Here is an 18,467-nt window from a genome sequence, read left to right on the forward strand (position 1 = left end):
ATTACATGAGGAGACAACACAATAACATGCCACCAACACAAATGAAATGTGTTTATCATCACACTGGGAATGATGACATGGGTATGTGTAAAGAGAGCCAGGGAGAAAGTTGAATCCAAAACTCTGACCAGTGGGTCAGGAAGAGAAGTTGTGGGTAATAAGTGAAGAATTTAAGTCCAAAAGTAAAGTCCAGAAAAGATAAACCTGTTGGTTGGGCAAAGAGACAAAATGTCTTGGGAGATAAAACGTTGGGAATGAATTCTCCATCCTTCAGCTATAAGAGTGAATGACTGCCAGAGAAAAACTTTGTCAGGAGTTATAGTTTAATAATAAAGCAAAGGAAGGAAAATCTTCATAAAGAACTAGAGACACAGGTGTTTACAGATTGGAGAACATGTAAGAGTCTAGGAGAAAACTTCATAAGATTGTGGGTGTAGGTGACACAGTGTGTGCGGGGAATGGTACAACCAGGGTTTTGCACCCCTACTAGTGTGTAGAAAGCCTGCAAGGCATTTGGGGGGAATTCATGGTAAATAGGCTATTATAGGGAGAAAACTTAACACTGTAAGCAATATTTTCATGTCTTAACATCAGTGGGTGAAATATATGTATCGCGCCTCATATCAGTTTGATGTGATCCTTTAGAATCCAAAGGGAAGCGAACAAAGATTATTACTGATGATTTTGGCTCATTATTGCTACCGAATAGAAAGAAAGAATCATTAGAAAAACACTTTTTTTTTTACACTAATGCTGTTAAAGCAATCACCCTAGTTTTTAGTTCTGGAAAGAGTTCTAGCCAAACGTCTTTGTAAAATGTTTTGGAAGCTGAGAATAAGCTCTATGAAACCCCAGTTATGAGCTAATGCAACTTGTCATAATGACTGATTCCCTGGGGTTTCTGATAAACAAGCTTAGCCTCTATTAAGAAAATTATCAGGAGACAAAAAAAGATGTTTACTATGAATAAAGGAGGCTAGAACTGGTAATTTATCCTTCCTTGCTGTTCAGTGTTGATTATATCCTCAGGAGCTTGCTACAAACTTGAGAACCAACAGTTCAAAATAGATTTTGAAAATTTCAAGAAGACCAAGTTAAAGCAATGGGAATGATTGAAGAAATTATCCATTTTTATAAAAAGAAATTGAAGGGTTATTAAGTTGAAAAAAGAGAAGTCTGGGGAATTATAATTTTTGCTTTAATTTTATATTAAGACAGGTAGCTCTATCTGTCTGTCTGACTGTCTGTCTACTTAAACAGAAGCTCATATAGACCACCTAGCTTCAAACCCATGAATCAGAAGATTGCCTGATTCTTACTCTCCTTCCTGACGACCCAGTTGCTGAGATGGTAGACATGTATCAGTTGAGCTCTGATTGGCAGAGGCTGGCATTTAAGCCCAGAGTTATGCATATATTAGGTAAGCACTCTACCAACATTCCCATGAAAGTCTTGGCTTTTAAATTGTGATAAAAATAAGACATCATTTAATCACCGGTTTAATAATGGTCATTATGGAAGTATTACTTCTGACACTAATTTTAAAAATTCATCCAGAACTCTGAAAGAAGCTCTGATAGACTAGGTCTGTCTCATGCATCCATTCTGTGCCAAGGCATACATGAAACTTAAATAATAAGAGAAGAAGAAGAAATGCTATGTATTTCATGGATTGTTATCAACCTATTGATCATTCTAAAGAACTCAAGAACCTTAAAACTACCAACCATTAAACAGGCCTTACAATAGAATCTAAGGAGCTAAGAGCTAAAATTTTCTTTATACCCTGCAGTCCCTATAGTCCTCAGACAAGATCAGTACCATCCAGGACCGGGAAACCAGGGGAAATATAATTGGTTTTCTCTCTCTTGTTCTACATATGATGTTGGATCATTAGCGTCTGACTTTCAATATCCCCATCTGTGGGTAGTCATAGTCATACTACCTCTGAATACCTTGGAAGAATAAAGCGTTTATCAAATATTTGACTCAGTGCAGGACATTTCTGCTAAACAGAGCTGGTACATGAAGCAAGAGTTGGCCTTTCAAGCCATATGCAAAAGTTGTTTCCACATGACAGATAAGGAAAATGTCTTCTTGCAAGGTGTCCTCTACTTTCTTCACAAACTTTCTACTATAGTAATTATCACTATTTCCATTCTAAAACAAAATTGGCCCCCAAAAGGAATATACAACAAATTAAGCCAAACAATTAGAAGCAAGTGGAAAATGGAAGTGATGGATTAAGAACAGTTAACATCATAGGTAAAGAAAATTTTAGGGCAGAGAAATTTGGAAAAGTGCTATAAAGAGAAAAGGAATGTCCTGAGAACAGATCTTCATATTCTGCATGTTTGCCAGAACCAAATTGGCTTTCGGAATCCAATACATCTATTTACATGGGTCCCATAGGAAAGATTATTGATGCATAAGAGTCAGGCTTCTAGAAGTCTATAAATTAGAATAGAATTGAACATGCCACTTTTATCTTTCTTTAGGAATTTCATAGTTCTGAAACTAAGGAATAGAAAGCTAACACATATATATTTTTTTCTCCCTGTCTGTAATGAAACTCAATTTTTCAAACCACTTCCCGTAAAAAAAGTTTAAAACATTTCTTTTTTTTTTTTTTTTTTTTTTTGGTTTTGGGGATATCTTGTTCTTATGTAATTTGATTTGTTGGGTTCTGTTAGATAAAAGAGGAAAATGAGCCTTTATAGAACACTCAGATCATATTTATATATTATTTCTAGAAATACTCCTTTTAAAATTGTTCATGCAAAAGGTTCATTGTTCATTGCTATCAAAGCATTCCAGGCAATCAGAATAATTTTGGCTATCTTTTCTTACACAAAGTGAAACAGATAAGTCTTTTGTAACATTTGAGATTTCAGTTGACATTAGTGAAAAGTGAAGAATGTAATTTAAGATGTGTAAAGTGAGGGGAATTATTTCATATTAGACTATTTACTTAAGAAACCCTCACCTACTAACCTCATGTTCATTCCCTTCCTTTCTTAACTGGTGAATTTGTTATAGAAGAGACCTACAAAAACTAGCCTTTTTCTACTTCAATATTTTAAGGTGACATTTTGGCAATTACAGCTAATTAGCATCGCTGCAAGCTTTGTGTACTGTGTAATTTGGATTATTTAGCTTAGCTTGTGTGACTATAAAATAATGCACGGTTTTTAAAGACAGAGAAGCATTCTCCAGGTTAGGTTTTTCAAACAGAAAGTTGAGTGTTACAAATTACACCTCCCACAGACCAGAATTCCTATCCATTGGTCAGGGGCAAATACCAAGGACTCTGTATGCTCAGTCACTCTGTGCGACTTCATCAAGTCGGAGCCAAAGGTAAGTTTTTACACATGCTTTCTTCTTTCTCCCCCTAGTATAACAACTTTTAAAAAAATACTTCAACGTGCTTTATGGTCTCCTGTTGGCTTTGATCGATACAGTGGGTTTGTTTTAATTTTGCTGCTGACCGTACATTGATATTATTCTTGGAAAATAGAAAATTGTGGATTAGCTTAAGAATTAATAACATTGGGCAAAATAGTTAATCTTAATAGTTTTAACAGATGTGAGTAAAATTACAGTGGCTTCCAATATATGCCTTAAATCAATATCTCTTACACTGATCACAGCCTTTCATAGCAGAAAGGCAACATTGATTTATGTTGACTGAAATATTATGCAGAAGGAGAAAATACTGGTCTTTTAGGTGTTTAAAATGTACTGATCATTATATGGCACTTTATATTTTGAATGTCCTTCTGTGGTAGGTATTTTAAAGTTTTAATTAAGTTGATGTTTTCAGGCTATTTTTATATGATGTGAAGCGAACAAAAAACTGAAAAATTCAACTATATTAAATACAAATGTAAATGCATAACCCAAGATGCATCTTTGTAACAAAATGTACATAAATACTCTCAAGAACTTTACTTCACACAGTTGCCTGTCCTTGTCCTGATAGCTTTTCTGGAAAGGCTAACTGCTATTGAACCCTCATATGCAGACATTTGAAATTGCAGAGAGACTATGAAGAGAGAAACAGTATTAGTTAAGTGCACATTTTCTTTGAATGATGGAATTTGTTAGAAATGTACAAGGAAACATTCTTTTCAGATATGGCAATGCTGACACTTTACACTGGAGTATGAGAATGTGGCTCATGGAAGATTTGTGAATTGTGCTGTCCTACTAAGCAAGACTGTTGGTTATTGCTCCTGAGAACTCTAAATCCTCAACCTCTAATGCTCTGTCCAAAGGCAACTTAAATAGAGCCAAATTCATCCAGTGTGAATATTATAAAGGATTTGGAGAAAGCATGGGAGAGGAGCGTAAGGAACTCTGTGCTGATCATGTTCTCAGAAGAATCAAAGATCCTCCTTCTTGTGTGAGCTTCATAAAAACTTGTTTCAAGTAACTGATGGTGCATTTAAGTTTTAAAGTAATAAATCTCCTTCTCCAAGTGTTCAGAGACACTAACATCAGAACTGTCCTTAACTAGAAAATGATCTCCAGAACATAAGATCTTTTCATATTACACATTAAGCAGGAAACTATACTGCTTTGCATGGTGAACAATTGATTATTGGTGAATATTCTCAGTATTACCAATGTAAACACTCAAAAAATAAGCATGAGAAACTGTCTTTTATTTTAAGCTAAACTATAGTCAAAGGAATATGTACCCACAGAACTAAAATACTTGAAACAATTATGCTAAGACTGTATTGGAGTCTTTCCAAAGACTCATATTATAATGAGAAACAAATTATGCTTGCTAAACAATTACAAAAGAAATACTGAGCCACTTGTATATGTGTACAAGTCCCCTTCTAGAGGGAACTGGGCAAATATTGCCTTTCTGACATGTATCCTTGTTGCTTTCTAAGACTACATCTCGGTTATAGATAATTAAAATACTAAGAAGTTAAAGTGACATTTTATATTGTGCTAGAACATTATAAACTACTGCATAAAATATTAATTCTGAAGTATATCAAATTGTACATGCATTCAGTTTTACAGGTCAACAAAGGATCAATAGGAAAAATAGCCTTCATTAATTTGTTTTGGGAAGGAAAACCCTTAGGCTTGGGCACACAAGGAAGAGTTATGCGTGTCAGTAGCATCACTAATGACCTCTCAGTCTCCTCATCTACACAATGGCAAGATCATCAATCTCCATCTTTACCATCATCCTCATCATACATCTGCATCTAGGGCTTCTTAAATGGTACAGAGAGCTCTGATGCTTGAAATCATCTGCTAACAAAAGGCCTTGTGACTCTGTACATTACAAACATTTTACATCCTAACGTTTTTCTCACCATGAATGGCATGATGCATCTTTTACTGTAGTTTGTGTTACAAAAATACGAAGGTGTGTGTGAATGGAACATTTGGCTCCTTGAAATTACCAGTGTACATGTGTTGTTTTTAAACTATGCTACAAAGAAAGAGACCAGCTTGAGTGTCTTGATGTTGACATTGATTAATCATTTCTATTTAGTATAAACTAATTCTAAGCTATTATCAGTTTTGTATTCTACATTTTCTGTTTAAGAAATCTTGAAAGATGGGAATTCTAGCAAGAGTTGCCCTGGGACTTATCATCATTGATGCTGTATTGGCTGCACCAACTACAGAGCTCTTTAACTATGACTCAGAAGTGTATGATGCCATCTTGGAGGACACAGGGACCTTTTATAACTATGAACACATTCCTGACAACCATGTAGAGGTAATGACATCTCATAGTTGAGGCTTTTAAATGCATTGAATGATCATAGATAAAAGCTGCTTTTTATTGTCAAATATTACATTTTTATTTTTTAAAATTTATTTATTTAATCACTTAATTTTTGGCAATAGTCTTTGCTGATAAACATATGTTGGACCTCAATTTCCTATATATATTTGGATACAACATGTGTAAGTTTTTCTATGGGAATGCTGGAACAGTCTTTTGGCTTCCAACAACAACAAAAATAGCATTGTGTGTGTGTGTGTGTGTGTGTGTGTGTGTAGTGAAAAGAAAATTTGAGAAATTTGGTTGTCTATCTCTACCACGTGGGTTTTAGTTACCAAAGTCAGGTAACAACCAAGAGCCTTCCTATGTCTAGCCATCTCGCCATCTCACTAGCCCAAGAAAGCAACAACATCTATTAATTACAACAGGTACATTTTGAAAAAGTAATTAGCAATGCTGAGGAGAATATGAAGAAACATATTTGAGGTAGAAACAAACAATAAGAAAAACAAAAGCCGTCAAAAAAGAGCATTCTTGTTTAGAACTCTGCTGCATACCAAAAGGGAATGTGCATTTGTGAATGGTTAATTTCCTCCCCAGCAGTAAAAGAGGCACTGGCAAGGTTACAGTCCGTTACATAAATCTAAGATGACATGTTTGTAATTAAATGCTGACCTTCCTTACGCTCTCACATAACTAAAGGATACAGGCTAATTCTCATGAGTCAGAAAGCAAACAGACCTTGAAGCATGATTAATATACAACACTGGCAAAAATGTAGATATAAATAAATAAGAGAGAAAATCAGATTAGCCTTAAAGGATCATTGTAAATTCTGAACTCTGTTTCAAGTGTAAATCTTTGAATTGCTACTTTTTATGGCCTTGACTACAAAATATCTAGACAAGATGATATGTTTAATTTGCATAAAACTTAAGATGCCAGAATGTTTGATACAACTCATGCTGCCCTATGAAATAAAAACCAGAGCTCAAAACAAAATATTCACACTTCTCTCCTTTACTCTTAAACCTGACTCTCCCCATATTTTAATCTCAACTTTCTTCTGTTTTTAATAAAGTTTTAGTCTCTTAGCAGTTATCTGCCAAGATAAACATTTTAGCTCAGATATATTTGATTCATTCCATATTTTAAAATAGAAATAAAAGAAGCCAGGGATTAAACATTTAATGATTATCACCAAAGAATTCTGTTTGAGTATTTCTGAGGAGTGGAATAAGAAATTAGTCCATTTCTTTCAGAAGACCCCAATGCACAGTGTAAGAAACACTGTTTAGTTCTGAGTCTTTCAGGTAAGACAGTGAATTTTTTTTCTTGAGATGACACCCTCTACATAAAATTTAAAGCCAGTTATCTCTGTTAGGATCCTGTACATTGTCCCAACTTCCCCAGATATTCTTGGAAGTGAGTGGAATATCTCATGCCGCCCAGTAGTTTAAGAATATGTCTGTATCAAGATGATTTACATACAATCTTTTCTCAATGAACAAACTCCCTTGTGCCCATCATGTAGGAAATGCCCCAGTGCTCGCCTCGTGCTAATATAATATCCCTCATTTGTGACAGGATTTTAGTTTAAAGCAGAACTCATGCTCACTTTATTCCTTGATTAAATTCTGAAAAGCTAGTACTATTTCCATTGAACAGACGCAATTCTAAAGCCAAAGCATTTAGATAACTTGCCAAAGATTTAATGTCAAGGCTACATCTACAAACAACATCATCTTAAAACTACAACACAAGTTCCATCTGAGTGCTAAGAGTTTGTATATTTTTCTCCTTGCTTCCTACACTTTTCTTAAGTATCTGCTCAACTTGATATTGTTTTTAACTGAACTGAATTCCAGATGCTCCAACACCCCTAATAGTACATGAAAAGGATTCACCTATGTTGGTATAAATATGAAGTAGAAGGAAGCTTTGTAGATAGCATTGGCTATAAACTAATTTTTCTACAGAACAATATCCCAGGACTATAAGGAATGACTGGACATAAATATACTACATTGTATGTTTCAGTTCTTGATAACAGCCTAAACACATAAACATATGCACATACTTACATGTGATAGCATATTATGTATACATCATATAGTTAACATATATCTCCTGTATTTAGTTCTTAGAAAAGGTTTTTGTACTTGCCTGGATGATTCGTCAAAAAGCATAGCTTTGAAACTGGTAGTCTTTGTGTGGTTTAACTATTAGATGTTTTCTGTTTCCAGGGTTTAGTTATTAGGTTGTGGGTAGTTCATCTCTCTTATGGTAAAGGGGACTCCAAACTGTCTTAAAGAGACTGCTAGACCACCTGTGAGTGGTATCATGTTCTAGGAATATATCCCATGACCACTGGTGCTGGTGGCATTTCCATTCTTCCTCTGCAGTCTATATGGCTTCACCCAAATAGATTACTTAGTCCTATGTATTTATCTTTTCTTAATTTGACCATGCATGAACCCCAGGTCTTCAATAAGCAGAAGCATTGTACTAGAGAATTCAAGAGAAGGAAGTTATTACAATAGTCGCTGTGAAATGGGGTAGAGAGTGTGTTAATGATGACATATGATGCTTTTATGAAGATATAAATCTTCATGGGTTCTTCATAGGAGGACAGTCTTTCCTGTCTCAGTTATAGGCATTACAACGTTTTTAAAAATTACATTTATTTTATTTTTTTGCAGTCCAGTCATTACCCCCCCCCCAGTCAAACTTCCCACAGTTCCACATCCCATTTCTTTTGCCCCTGTCTCCAAGAGGATGTCCTCAACCTGCATCCAACCTCTACAGGCCTCACCACTCCCTGGTGCCTCAAGTCTCTCCATGGTTTGGTGCATCTTCTCTCACTGAGGCCAGACCAGTCCTCTGCTTTATATGTGTCAGGGGGCTTGAACCTGCAACTGTATACTTCCTGGTTGATGGCTCAGTGTCTGAGAAATCTCAGGTGTCCAGGTTAGTTGAGACTGTTGGTCTTCCTATGGGGTTGCCCTCCCCATCAGCTTCTTCCAGCCTGTCCCTAATTCAACCACAGGGGTCCCCAACTTCAGTTCATTCAGTGGGTATAAGTATCTGCATCTGACTCTTTCAACTGCCTGTTGGGTCTCTAAGAGGACAGCCATGCTAGACTCCTGTCTGTAAGCACACCATAGCATCAGTGATAGAGTCAGGGTTGGAGTCTCCCCCGGTATGGATCCCAAGTTGGGCCAGTCACTGGATCTCCTTTCCTTCAGTCTCTTCTCCATTTTTTTTCCTGAAGTTCTTTTAGACAGGAAAAATTCTGGGTCAGAGTTTGTGACAGTAGGATGGCAGCCCCATCTCTCAACTTGATGCCCTAACTTTCTACTGGAGATGGACTCTACAAGTTCCCTACTTTCTTTACTGTTGGACATTTCATCTAAAGTCCCTCCCTTTGAGTCCTGAGACTCACTTACCTTTCAGGTCTCTGTTACATTGTAAAGGGTCCCCCCACCTCTCATGCCCTGAGGTTGAATATTTCTATTCATTCTGCTATACTTCAGGGCCTTTCTCTTGCCCCACCCACAATACATGATCTCGGTCCCGTTTTCCTCACCCCCTCCCCTCTCCCACTCAGGTCCCTCCCTCCCTCTGCCTCCCATGATTGCTTTCTTCTCCCTCCAAAGTGGGATTGAAACATCCTCACTTGGGCCCTTCTGCTTGTTAACCTTCTTGAGTTCTGTGGATTTTATCCTTGGAATTCTGTACAGTTTTTGCTAATATCTGCTTATTAGTGAGTTCAAATCATGCATGTCCTTTTGGGCTTGAGTTACCTCACTCAGGATATTTTCTAGTTTCATACATTTGCTTGAAAAACTCATGATGTCTTCATTCTTAATAGCCGAATGGTATTCCATTGTGTACATGAACCACATTTTCTGTACCCACTCTTCCCTTGTGGGACATCTGGGTTTTCAGCTTCTGGTTATCACAGATAAGGTTGCTATGAACACAGTGGAGTATGTGCCCCTGTGGTATGATGGGGCATCTTTTGGATATATGCTCAAGAGTCGTATAGCTGAGATCAAGTAGATCTATTTCCAGTTTTCTGAGGAAGCTTCAGATTGATTTCCAGAGGGGTTGTACCAGTTAGCAATCCCACCAACAATGGAGGAGTGCTCCTCTTTCTCCACATCCTTGACAACATGTGCTGTCAGCAGTTTTTGATTAGCCATTCTAATTGGTTCGACTTTGCTCCTTTGTTAAACTATATACCATTCAAATGAGTGTTCCTGTTAGTCTGTTTTGTATGCTTATAATTCTGGAACTAGTTGTTTTTTTTTGTTTTGTTTTGTTTTTGTTTGTTTTGGGGTTTTTGTTTTTGTTTTGTTTTTGTCTTCTTCTTCTTCCTTAGTTTCTCGTAACTTTCCAGCTGCCCTAAGTCCTTGTGTAGATTTTTTTGAAGCATCATTATATATTGCCTTAAAATTGCTGTTTGAATGTCTGAAATGTGAAATCATAAGTAAATACTAAGAACAAAACAACAACAACCAAAAAGAAATACAGGCAAAATTTCCTTCTTGGGAACGATTCCTTTGCTTTTCTTCTTCAGTGCTGAGGACAGTCTTTCTTGTCATAAATTTTTCAATGTGTATTTTGTTTAATGAGCATTTCATGTTTATTTAGCATATGCATTTACTAGATCAGTCTACCTAGTGTGTTTAAATAGAAATTACACATTATTTTTATTTTAATAAAAAGGCAGTGACTTTTCAAGACATAACTCATCTAGTGGTAACAATGACACTGTCTTGTGTCGTTGTAAGTTCCTTCAGTGTTTGGCCTAATAGAATATAGTTTCTCACTGTATCTGCTTTTGTCTTCAGTGTGTTAGGTTGTTTTGGTCAGACTCTGAAGAAATCTACACTGACATAAATATGCAGTACAAAGGGCAAAAAAAATTTAGTATCTGTTTAAAAGAGCTATGGATATTATTTATTGCTAGTCTAGAGCTTCACAGCATTTCTCACTGCAGATATTAATTTTGTTGTAGAATCTGAAACCTCATCAGACTTCCCTTACTCCTTACTATGAGATCCATTGTCTGTCTTGCAGTTGGATGCGTGACTTACTTATACATGGTTTGTTTCTGCCACACATTGGCTTTTTGAAAAGCACTGGTCCGTGAAGTTAGGTGGAACTTTCAAATGTTCATTTTTCCCATTATAGACAAACAAAACACAGTTGATAGCATTACTAAGCAACTCAGAAAAGTCATTAAAACATGGGCAAGCAATGCACAAAAGGAAAATATGCATCTGGATGATTTCGTTCGCACAAAAGCTGCTTCGATTTTTAAATAAATTAAGTCTGAGAATGACATTAAAACTAGTGGGTCTAAATACCACTAGAGATGATGAAACAGTTAGATTCTTTGAAGGAGTGAAATTATCACATTGATGCTGTGGGGATGGAGAAGGCCATGAAAGCAACTGCATTAGCTAACAATGAGAAGGAGAGTCTTCTTCTTCTGTCATTAGAATAGTGTGCCACTCAATGATCTAAGGACAGATGCTTAGGTGCTGAGACCCCAGACACAGCCTTTAGAAGAGTCAAAGTAATTATGGGCTCTTTATAGAAATGAAATTTCATTTTAGACAGCAAAAATACATTAGATTGTCAAAATAAAAATAGATCACAGCTTTCCTTTTTATCTAATATACTTTAATTGAGATACAATTACATCATTTCCCTCTTTCCCATCCTCTCTCCAACCACTGCAGAGTTGTTATTTCACAGTTTCTCCTCAAATTACACTTTTTCTTCTACTATTGTTGTTATAAACAGATGCACAAATATGTAAATGCAGCCTGCCAAGTCCTGTTTTTTTTTTGTTTTTTGTTTTTTTTTTTTGGTGTTTGTGTGGATATGGTTTCTGTGCATATAATTTCAGGGCTGATCACTTCATATTAGATAATGAGTTAGGTGGCTCAACCTTAGAAAGGGTGAATTTCAATCATCTCAACATTACTTGTCTGTAGCTCTTTGTCTAGGAATATTTTGTATTAAAATATTCTTAATCTTTTCTGAGAAAAATACTTAAATTATCATTATTATTACTATTCATTTCTTTGGGTAACAAAATATATGTTGTGACTTAATCTTTATGTTTCATTACTACTGCCACATTTGGGCCAAGTTTACAGTGCACGTGAACATTTCAAACATGAGGATTCCACATGCAATGTGTTTCTATTGAAAGAGAGATTCTAACACATCACCCTAAGTTAAACATTCTTTTGTAGGTTCCATGAAAAATACAAGTGAACCTGCCTCTTCCCTGAAGTGCCTCGAGTTGAAGGGGCAGGAGAGAGTTTTACTGATGAGTGTTCAGTGGGTTAATCTGATCAATTTCTCCAAAATTGTTTTATAGAGAGTTTTGAATCATCTAATTCTTATTTTTAAGATGTAACAAAACTGTAGACATGACATTTCAAGAAATACCATAATCCTGGTGTTTCCATGGGAAAATATATTGATAAACATTGTCAATCATTTCCTTGTGTTTATCTCACATTTTCATGAGGCTATACACATAAATTAATTCAGACTACTCATGAAAATAAGATATTATTGGGTTGACATAATAGTAGTAACTGAAGACGAGAGTTTCACTCAAAGTTATTTACCTAGTAAGTTTCAGAGTGACATTTAAGCTGGATTCTTTCCTTGCGCAGGCAAGAATACATTGGCAGTAACTACCTCTGTTACTTTTTAGCTTGATCTCTAATCTTGAGCTCTTTTAACTATGCCCAGATTGTGCTTTATTTTCTATGAAATTAAGTCATTAAAAAAATAACAGCTTTCAAGCGATTATGATTGGCACAGCATCACAATGTGAGTCTTAGCTGTCAATGTTGCTAAAAGCACAGCAGAGGAGAATATGTACCTTTCTGACTTGAAGTCAGCTCACGGAAATGCAAAGAAGGGATTGCCACACACTTCTGTCTGACTTGTTCCAAGGTACATAGAGGAAAGTGCAGTTTTTACTGTCAGGTATTCAGACTCACTAGTTTTAAATAATTAATATAGATTACTTGAATAAATTTGAGCACCATGCTCAGGTTTAAAGTAGAATTCCATAGTGCCAAACTTATCTGCACGCCAGAGTGTCAGGTTCATCTGAATACATCATTAACAGCCCAGGCTGAAAGCTCGGGGCCTTTTAACACTGAGGAATTCAGTTGTTGATATAACAGTTATTGAGTCTTGCCAAAAGTTATTTGCTCAACTAGGAGATATATTTTGGGAGACAGGTAAATTCAGGGATCCATTTTCATCAGTACAATCCTTAGTGTTTGAATAAATCTGCAAGTGACATTTATTTTTGAGCACTTTTTCTAAGACTGAGCAGAAGGGAAATCTGTAAAGTAAATTTGATCTGCTGAAGACCAAGGCTTACCGGTTAGGAACTGGTTGATAAAGTGGTAAGGCAATGTCAATAACTACATGGATACATGGTTTTGTTTTTGAATCTATTATTCCCAGGGAGGGTAAAGAGAAAATGTATACTTTAAAAGTGGCAGGAGATGCAATCCACTATGAACCCATTTCTGTACCAGGAGGCATTCTGTCACCATGTGCAACAACAGCAGTCAGATTGCCTAGCAACCGGGTGCATGCTTGCAGTACCAATTTTCTGACCTTAGTCAAGACTTTACATCTGTCTCAGTCTCTGTTTCTCGTATATCTTGTGATGACTGGGTAAAATGAACATGTTAATTGTTTAAGGAAGAGTCTTAGGCATAAAGGACATCTAATAAATGCAGTTATTATTCAAAGAAAATCTAATGAAGCTTCTAAGAACAAGGTCATGGTCATGACAAATTCCTCACAGGAAGGATGGGCCTTGAGTAACAGTGAGTGCTAAACTCCACTGTGCCTAGATTTATATCTGAGCAGATACTGATGAGATCACCTCTTTCTGTTCCTCGAGACTTAGAGTATAGTAGTCTTATAAATGTACAATTTAAATACTCCAGAGGAAAGGAAACTATATTGGTGTGTTGCAGTAGTGAAATACCAATTTTTATGATTCTATACACAAAATGCACATGCTGATAAATTTCCCATTCATTTAAGATCATCATGAATCTGATCAGCATCTCAGGTCATTTACATAAATAAATGTAATGAAAGATGTCTCAGCAGCGTAAGAGTGTGTGTCCTTCTTGCAGTAGCTCTGAGTTCCGTTCCCAGAACTCACTTCAGGAACCTCACAACCACCCGTAACTCCAGCTTCAGAGGTATGTGTTGTATCTGGTTTCCTGAGGCACCAGAACTCATACGAAAAGATCCACACAAAGACACACACTGAAACGACTGGAAAGACCTGTGTGCCCCCCAAAGAATCAAAAAACTGTGGTTAAGTTTCTAGTAACCCCATTCAAGGCCATTGTAATGAACTTTGGAAACTCATATCCCTGGTAGAGCAATTTCTCCTGTCTCCCTTCTTTGTGGCACACAGTGTGGCAGTCTCAAGCATCGGTATTTGTTTGAAGGTCATTTTACTTCCTGCAGATGCATCGAGTTTACATTCCCATTTTTCCACCCCAACCCTGTATTTATTATACTTGATGCTGGACTAAGTGTGTATTCTATCAAATGAAATACTCTTGGATGACATGAAGCCCTTTTCTAATAGGCTCTCAAGGATAAATACCCGTGAGGAACATGCCCAGTTCCTTCTCCCTTGCATCCTTCCATGAAACTTATGCAGTGTGGCTTCTGGGAGACTTTTCTAGTGACTTGCACTTCCTCTTGTCTTAGTTGAGGAACCAACCTTAGCACTTTCTTCAATGGAGGCTGCTATAGATATTCCATAAAACTTTTGTTGAGTAGTGAAAACCAAACTCTCTCCCTCAGCCTTTCAACTGCCCAGGATTGAATGAACCTTCCTGTCTGTTATACCCTGTTCCATACAAGAAAATGCTTCCCTGGTTCAGGGATTCTCTGGTTTTGTTAGGCATTTGAGATTTTGTCTCTGTCTCTGTCCCTGGTGTGTTTGTGTGTTTGTGTGTGTATGTGTGTGTGCGTTTGTGTGTGTGTGAACATGGATGCACACATGGGGAGGTCAGAGGACTAACTGGGGTATCAACTCTGACTTTCTACTTTGATTAAGACAGGGTCTCCTTTTTGTTTTTGCTTTTTCTACAGCAGATAATGGGCTTAGCTGGTTCCAGGACATCTCATAGTATAAGCTCTAAGATTAGAGATGCTCCGAAATATCTAGTTTTTATGTGGGCTTTTGAAATTCAAACTTGGATATCTGACTTGTATAGTAAGTGCTTTACTAACGAACCTATCTGGTCAGACCTGAGTTACTTTTATAGGTTTAAAATTGTCCAGCGTCAAATACACACTCACAATACTGAAATCAGTGTGTGTGTGTGTGTGTGTGTGTGTGTGTGTGTGTGTGTGTTGGCAAATGTATTCAGGTTACACGTTGAGGTACTTTTCCTGCCCCCCCCCAAGGCCATTTATTACATGTTATTTTCAAGTCTACTTACATTGTATTTTTAAATTATTTTCATATATAATCATTTTCTCCTTCGAGAGTGTAAATAGACTATAATCATATCCATCCCTTATTTTCCTCCCTCAAACTCCACCTCTATCCTTCCTCCAAACACATCCTCTTTCCTCCCTTTATGTCTTCGTTTGGATAATAAGTATATCTAATCTGTGATGTCCATATCGGTGGCCACACCCGAAAAGAAAAATGATTCTTCTCTCCCAGCAGCTAGCAACTGCTCACAACTGCCTATAAATGGTAGAGGTCAGAGATCAGTCACCTGTGTTGGGAAACACAACTTGGGCAAGGTCTGAAAGGTGGTAGCCATATCATGTCCAGAAGACAGCATATCACAACACTCCCATGCCCTAGATCTTTCCACTCCCTCACAACATTTCCTGAGCCTTAACTGAGGGGCAGTGATAAACAAGACTCATTTATAACTGAGCACGCAGTCTCCTGTTCTAAGTACTTTGACCATATATGCATCTTTCCATTACCTACTTCCCATCATAAAGGAAGCTTTTCTGATGAACTTCAACAGGATCCCACACCCGTTATAAATGTAAATATTTAGAACGTAAATTGACAGCATGAACACTTAGGTAACTTAAAAAAATAAACCAAATTTTACTCTAAACTCTATGACCTGCTTGGCACAGCCTTTCAAAAGAATTAACATACCAAATCATGAGACTTCCTGTGGAGCATTCTTCTACAAGAATACTGTTGGTTACCTCATAGTAGGTCTGCCACTACTGCATCAAAGGGCACATATTTTCCTGGCAGGTTTGATGTTGTGGTTTACTGGGTCCAGGACAAGGTGAAATTACAGCAGTCTTTCCCCCTCAGCAGCCTACGTAGCAGCTTTCTGTGCAATGAAAAGTAGCCAGGGGGGAGAACATTTTCCAAGCTGTCTTGGCAGATAGTGGGACAGGGGAGGATGTGTTTTGTTCTCAGCAAGTCAGCAAGCAGGCCTTCCTGTGTAGCTTTGGTGGGAAACTAAGGACCATAGGAATGGCCTCTGTTGTTTTGCAGACCTCTGGGGTCTTACTTGTGCAGGTAGGCTATGCTTTGCACTGTGGTTTTAATTTAGTGACCCATGTCTTCTGAAAGTGCAGCACCATGAATGTAGGACACCTCCATTCAAGCACTTCTTTATAAAACCTGGTATTCTGAAATGAATTTACTAATTAGTGGGCTTTCATAAGGCTCGTCTTACATCCCTGGTGTGCATTAGCCCACCAACTAAGTCTTTGACTTCTTATCTTTCTACCTCACCCTTAGTGAATTCTTTAAGCCTCAGTTTTATATCACAGGTAATATAGTGTCCCTAAAAATATATTTATATTGTCTCCGGTGGTAGGACACTTCATTATGGCATTTTCTTAATCCCGTCCCTTTGACACTCTTGTGTCCTCTTTGCCTCTTCAGTTCTCCTAGTATTATGTTGTAGAATGCAGAGCGAGACTTTCTTCTGTTTTTCATTACATCTTTTCAGATTTATTCTTTCACTTTTTATTCTATTTTCTTTTTTAATTCTCCCATGCATTACATCTCTACCCCGGTTTCCCCTCCCTCCATTCCTTTCAGTCCCTCTGTTCAGATGGTAGTTGTATCTTTAGTTTTTCTTTCTTTCTTTTTTGGTAATGCTTTAAAAGAAAGATGTCTGTATTGGAGGGACTCTATCCAGGAAAACAACCTAGGAGAAATGTGGGGTCCATTTCACAGAACATTCATTTTTCATATTATCCCCCATAATTAAACCAAATAAATCACACAGTTTTACAAATATTAATGCAATTGCATGAATCAGTCAGATATGTCTTCTCAAGATAAACCTATACTGGGTCCAAATAATTTTAGCAAAAGATTATCATTTACAATAGCACAGCCTCCTTTTATAACGAGGTTCTTCTATATAGAAACAGTATTGCTAATGACCAGAATTGCAAATCTTAAATATTTTCTAAGATTATTCTTATCAACATGAACAATTTGTACAAATCTCCACACTCTTTGATATAAAAATATGGTAATGCATTTAGCTTTTTGAGAAGTTTTCTTCAGGGAGCAGACACTTAGAAACTCCCATTAGTGTCTCATCGGTCCATCGCTCTGAGACAGCAGTGTCTGTTAAGGTGAACACCTAGCATCCAACCCAGCAGTGCAGGGTACTGACAGTGAACAACTCTGGCGATATCCTCATTTACCTGGGAGTTTCCTCTCCCCTCTCCCATGGCAATAGCGGCTGAGTTCTCCCAAACCCTTGATGTTGTGTCTTAGCTATGTCATATCTGGAATCTCCTCTTTTGTAGAAGTAAAATATACTCCTAAACACAGTCTACCATGACCAATATTGTAGTTCAAGGTTAGGAAACAAGGTATTAGGGAGATACAAGTTCCTGCAGAGCCAAAATTAAACAATTTAACAAAAACTGATATAGCTTGTGCTGCTGCTGTCCAGCACTGGGTTATTATCTTCACATGCAGTGATTATGTTTTAGAATATTTGTAAAGCTTGGAGAGATATAATGCACAAATTATAAAGTAAAGTCACAGAAAGCAAATCTGAATTAATAAAGAGGTAAAGGAAAAAGAATAGAGAACGAATATGAAATAATCAATAAATATTTACATCAAAGACTCAATTGTACTTTCCTGAGAGTGATACCAATTATAGCTGAAGAGTATTTGGGAGGTTCTGTCCGTAGATCCACAGTTAAGTTTCTGAAGCATAAGGAGACAAAGTCCATCATTCTGACAGACAGGTGTTCACAATTCCCTGGCTTCGCTTTTTAAAAATGAATTGCTTCTGACTTCATATTGCAGTTTGAAGACTGTTAGAAGAAGGGAAAAGATGAGAGCCCAAACAACTTTTATTTAGTCGTCAGAATAAATGTGTCTACTGTGCAGAGGATTCTCCAGGCACAGCATAATGGGGTTAGAGTTGTGCAGTTTTGCTGAAATGAGGACTCACTGCCTTTCCTTGCTTTAAAGGTTGCTCTTTTTATTTGCAAGCAAGCATGAACAAAGCACCAAAAAGCTGCTTGGCCTCATTACATCGGATGACAAACGAGACCTTACAGTTTTACATCAGATCAGTGGAAAAACAATTATCTGGGGGAGGGGGGGAGATGTGCAAACATTTTC

The 18,467-nt window shown here is 37.0% G+C and overlaps 1 protein-coding gene across 2 annotated transcripts in view; it reads left to right on the top strand.

Annotated features, from left to right (window-relative positions):
* Nucleotides 1-18,467, top strand: part of Epyc (epiphycan) — a 36,209-nt gene that overhangs the window by 79 nt on the left and 17,663 nt on the right. Inside the window, exons 2-3 of one of the 2 annotated variants that reach the window (XM_021174501.2) lie at nucleotides 3,268-3,357; nucleotides 5,582-5,758. In XM_021174501.2, the coding sequence (XP_021030160.1) occupies nucleotides 5,594-5,758 (165 nt within the window). In that variant the 5' untranslated portion in view covers nucleotides 3,268-3,357; nucleotides 5,582-5,593. The remainder of the gene's footprint in view (nucleotides 1-3,267; nucleotides 3,358-5,581; nucleotides 5,759-18,467) is intronic. The other variant, XM_021174502.2, reaches the window with a different exon arrangement.

Source organism: Mus caroli, unplaced genomic scaffold (genome assembly GCF_978045245.1).
Source record: "Mus caroli unplaced genomic scaffold, Mus_caroli_1 scaffold_9, whole genome shotgun sequence".
NCBI lineage: Eukaryota > Metazoa > Chordata > Mammalia > Rodentia > Muridae > Mus > Mus caroli.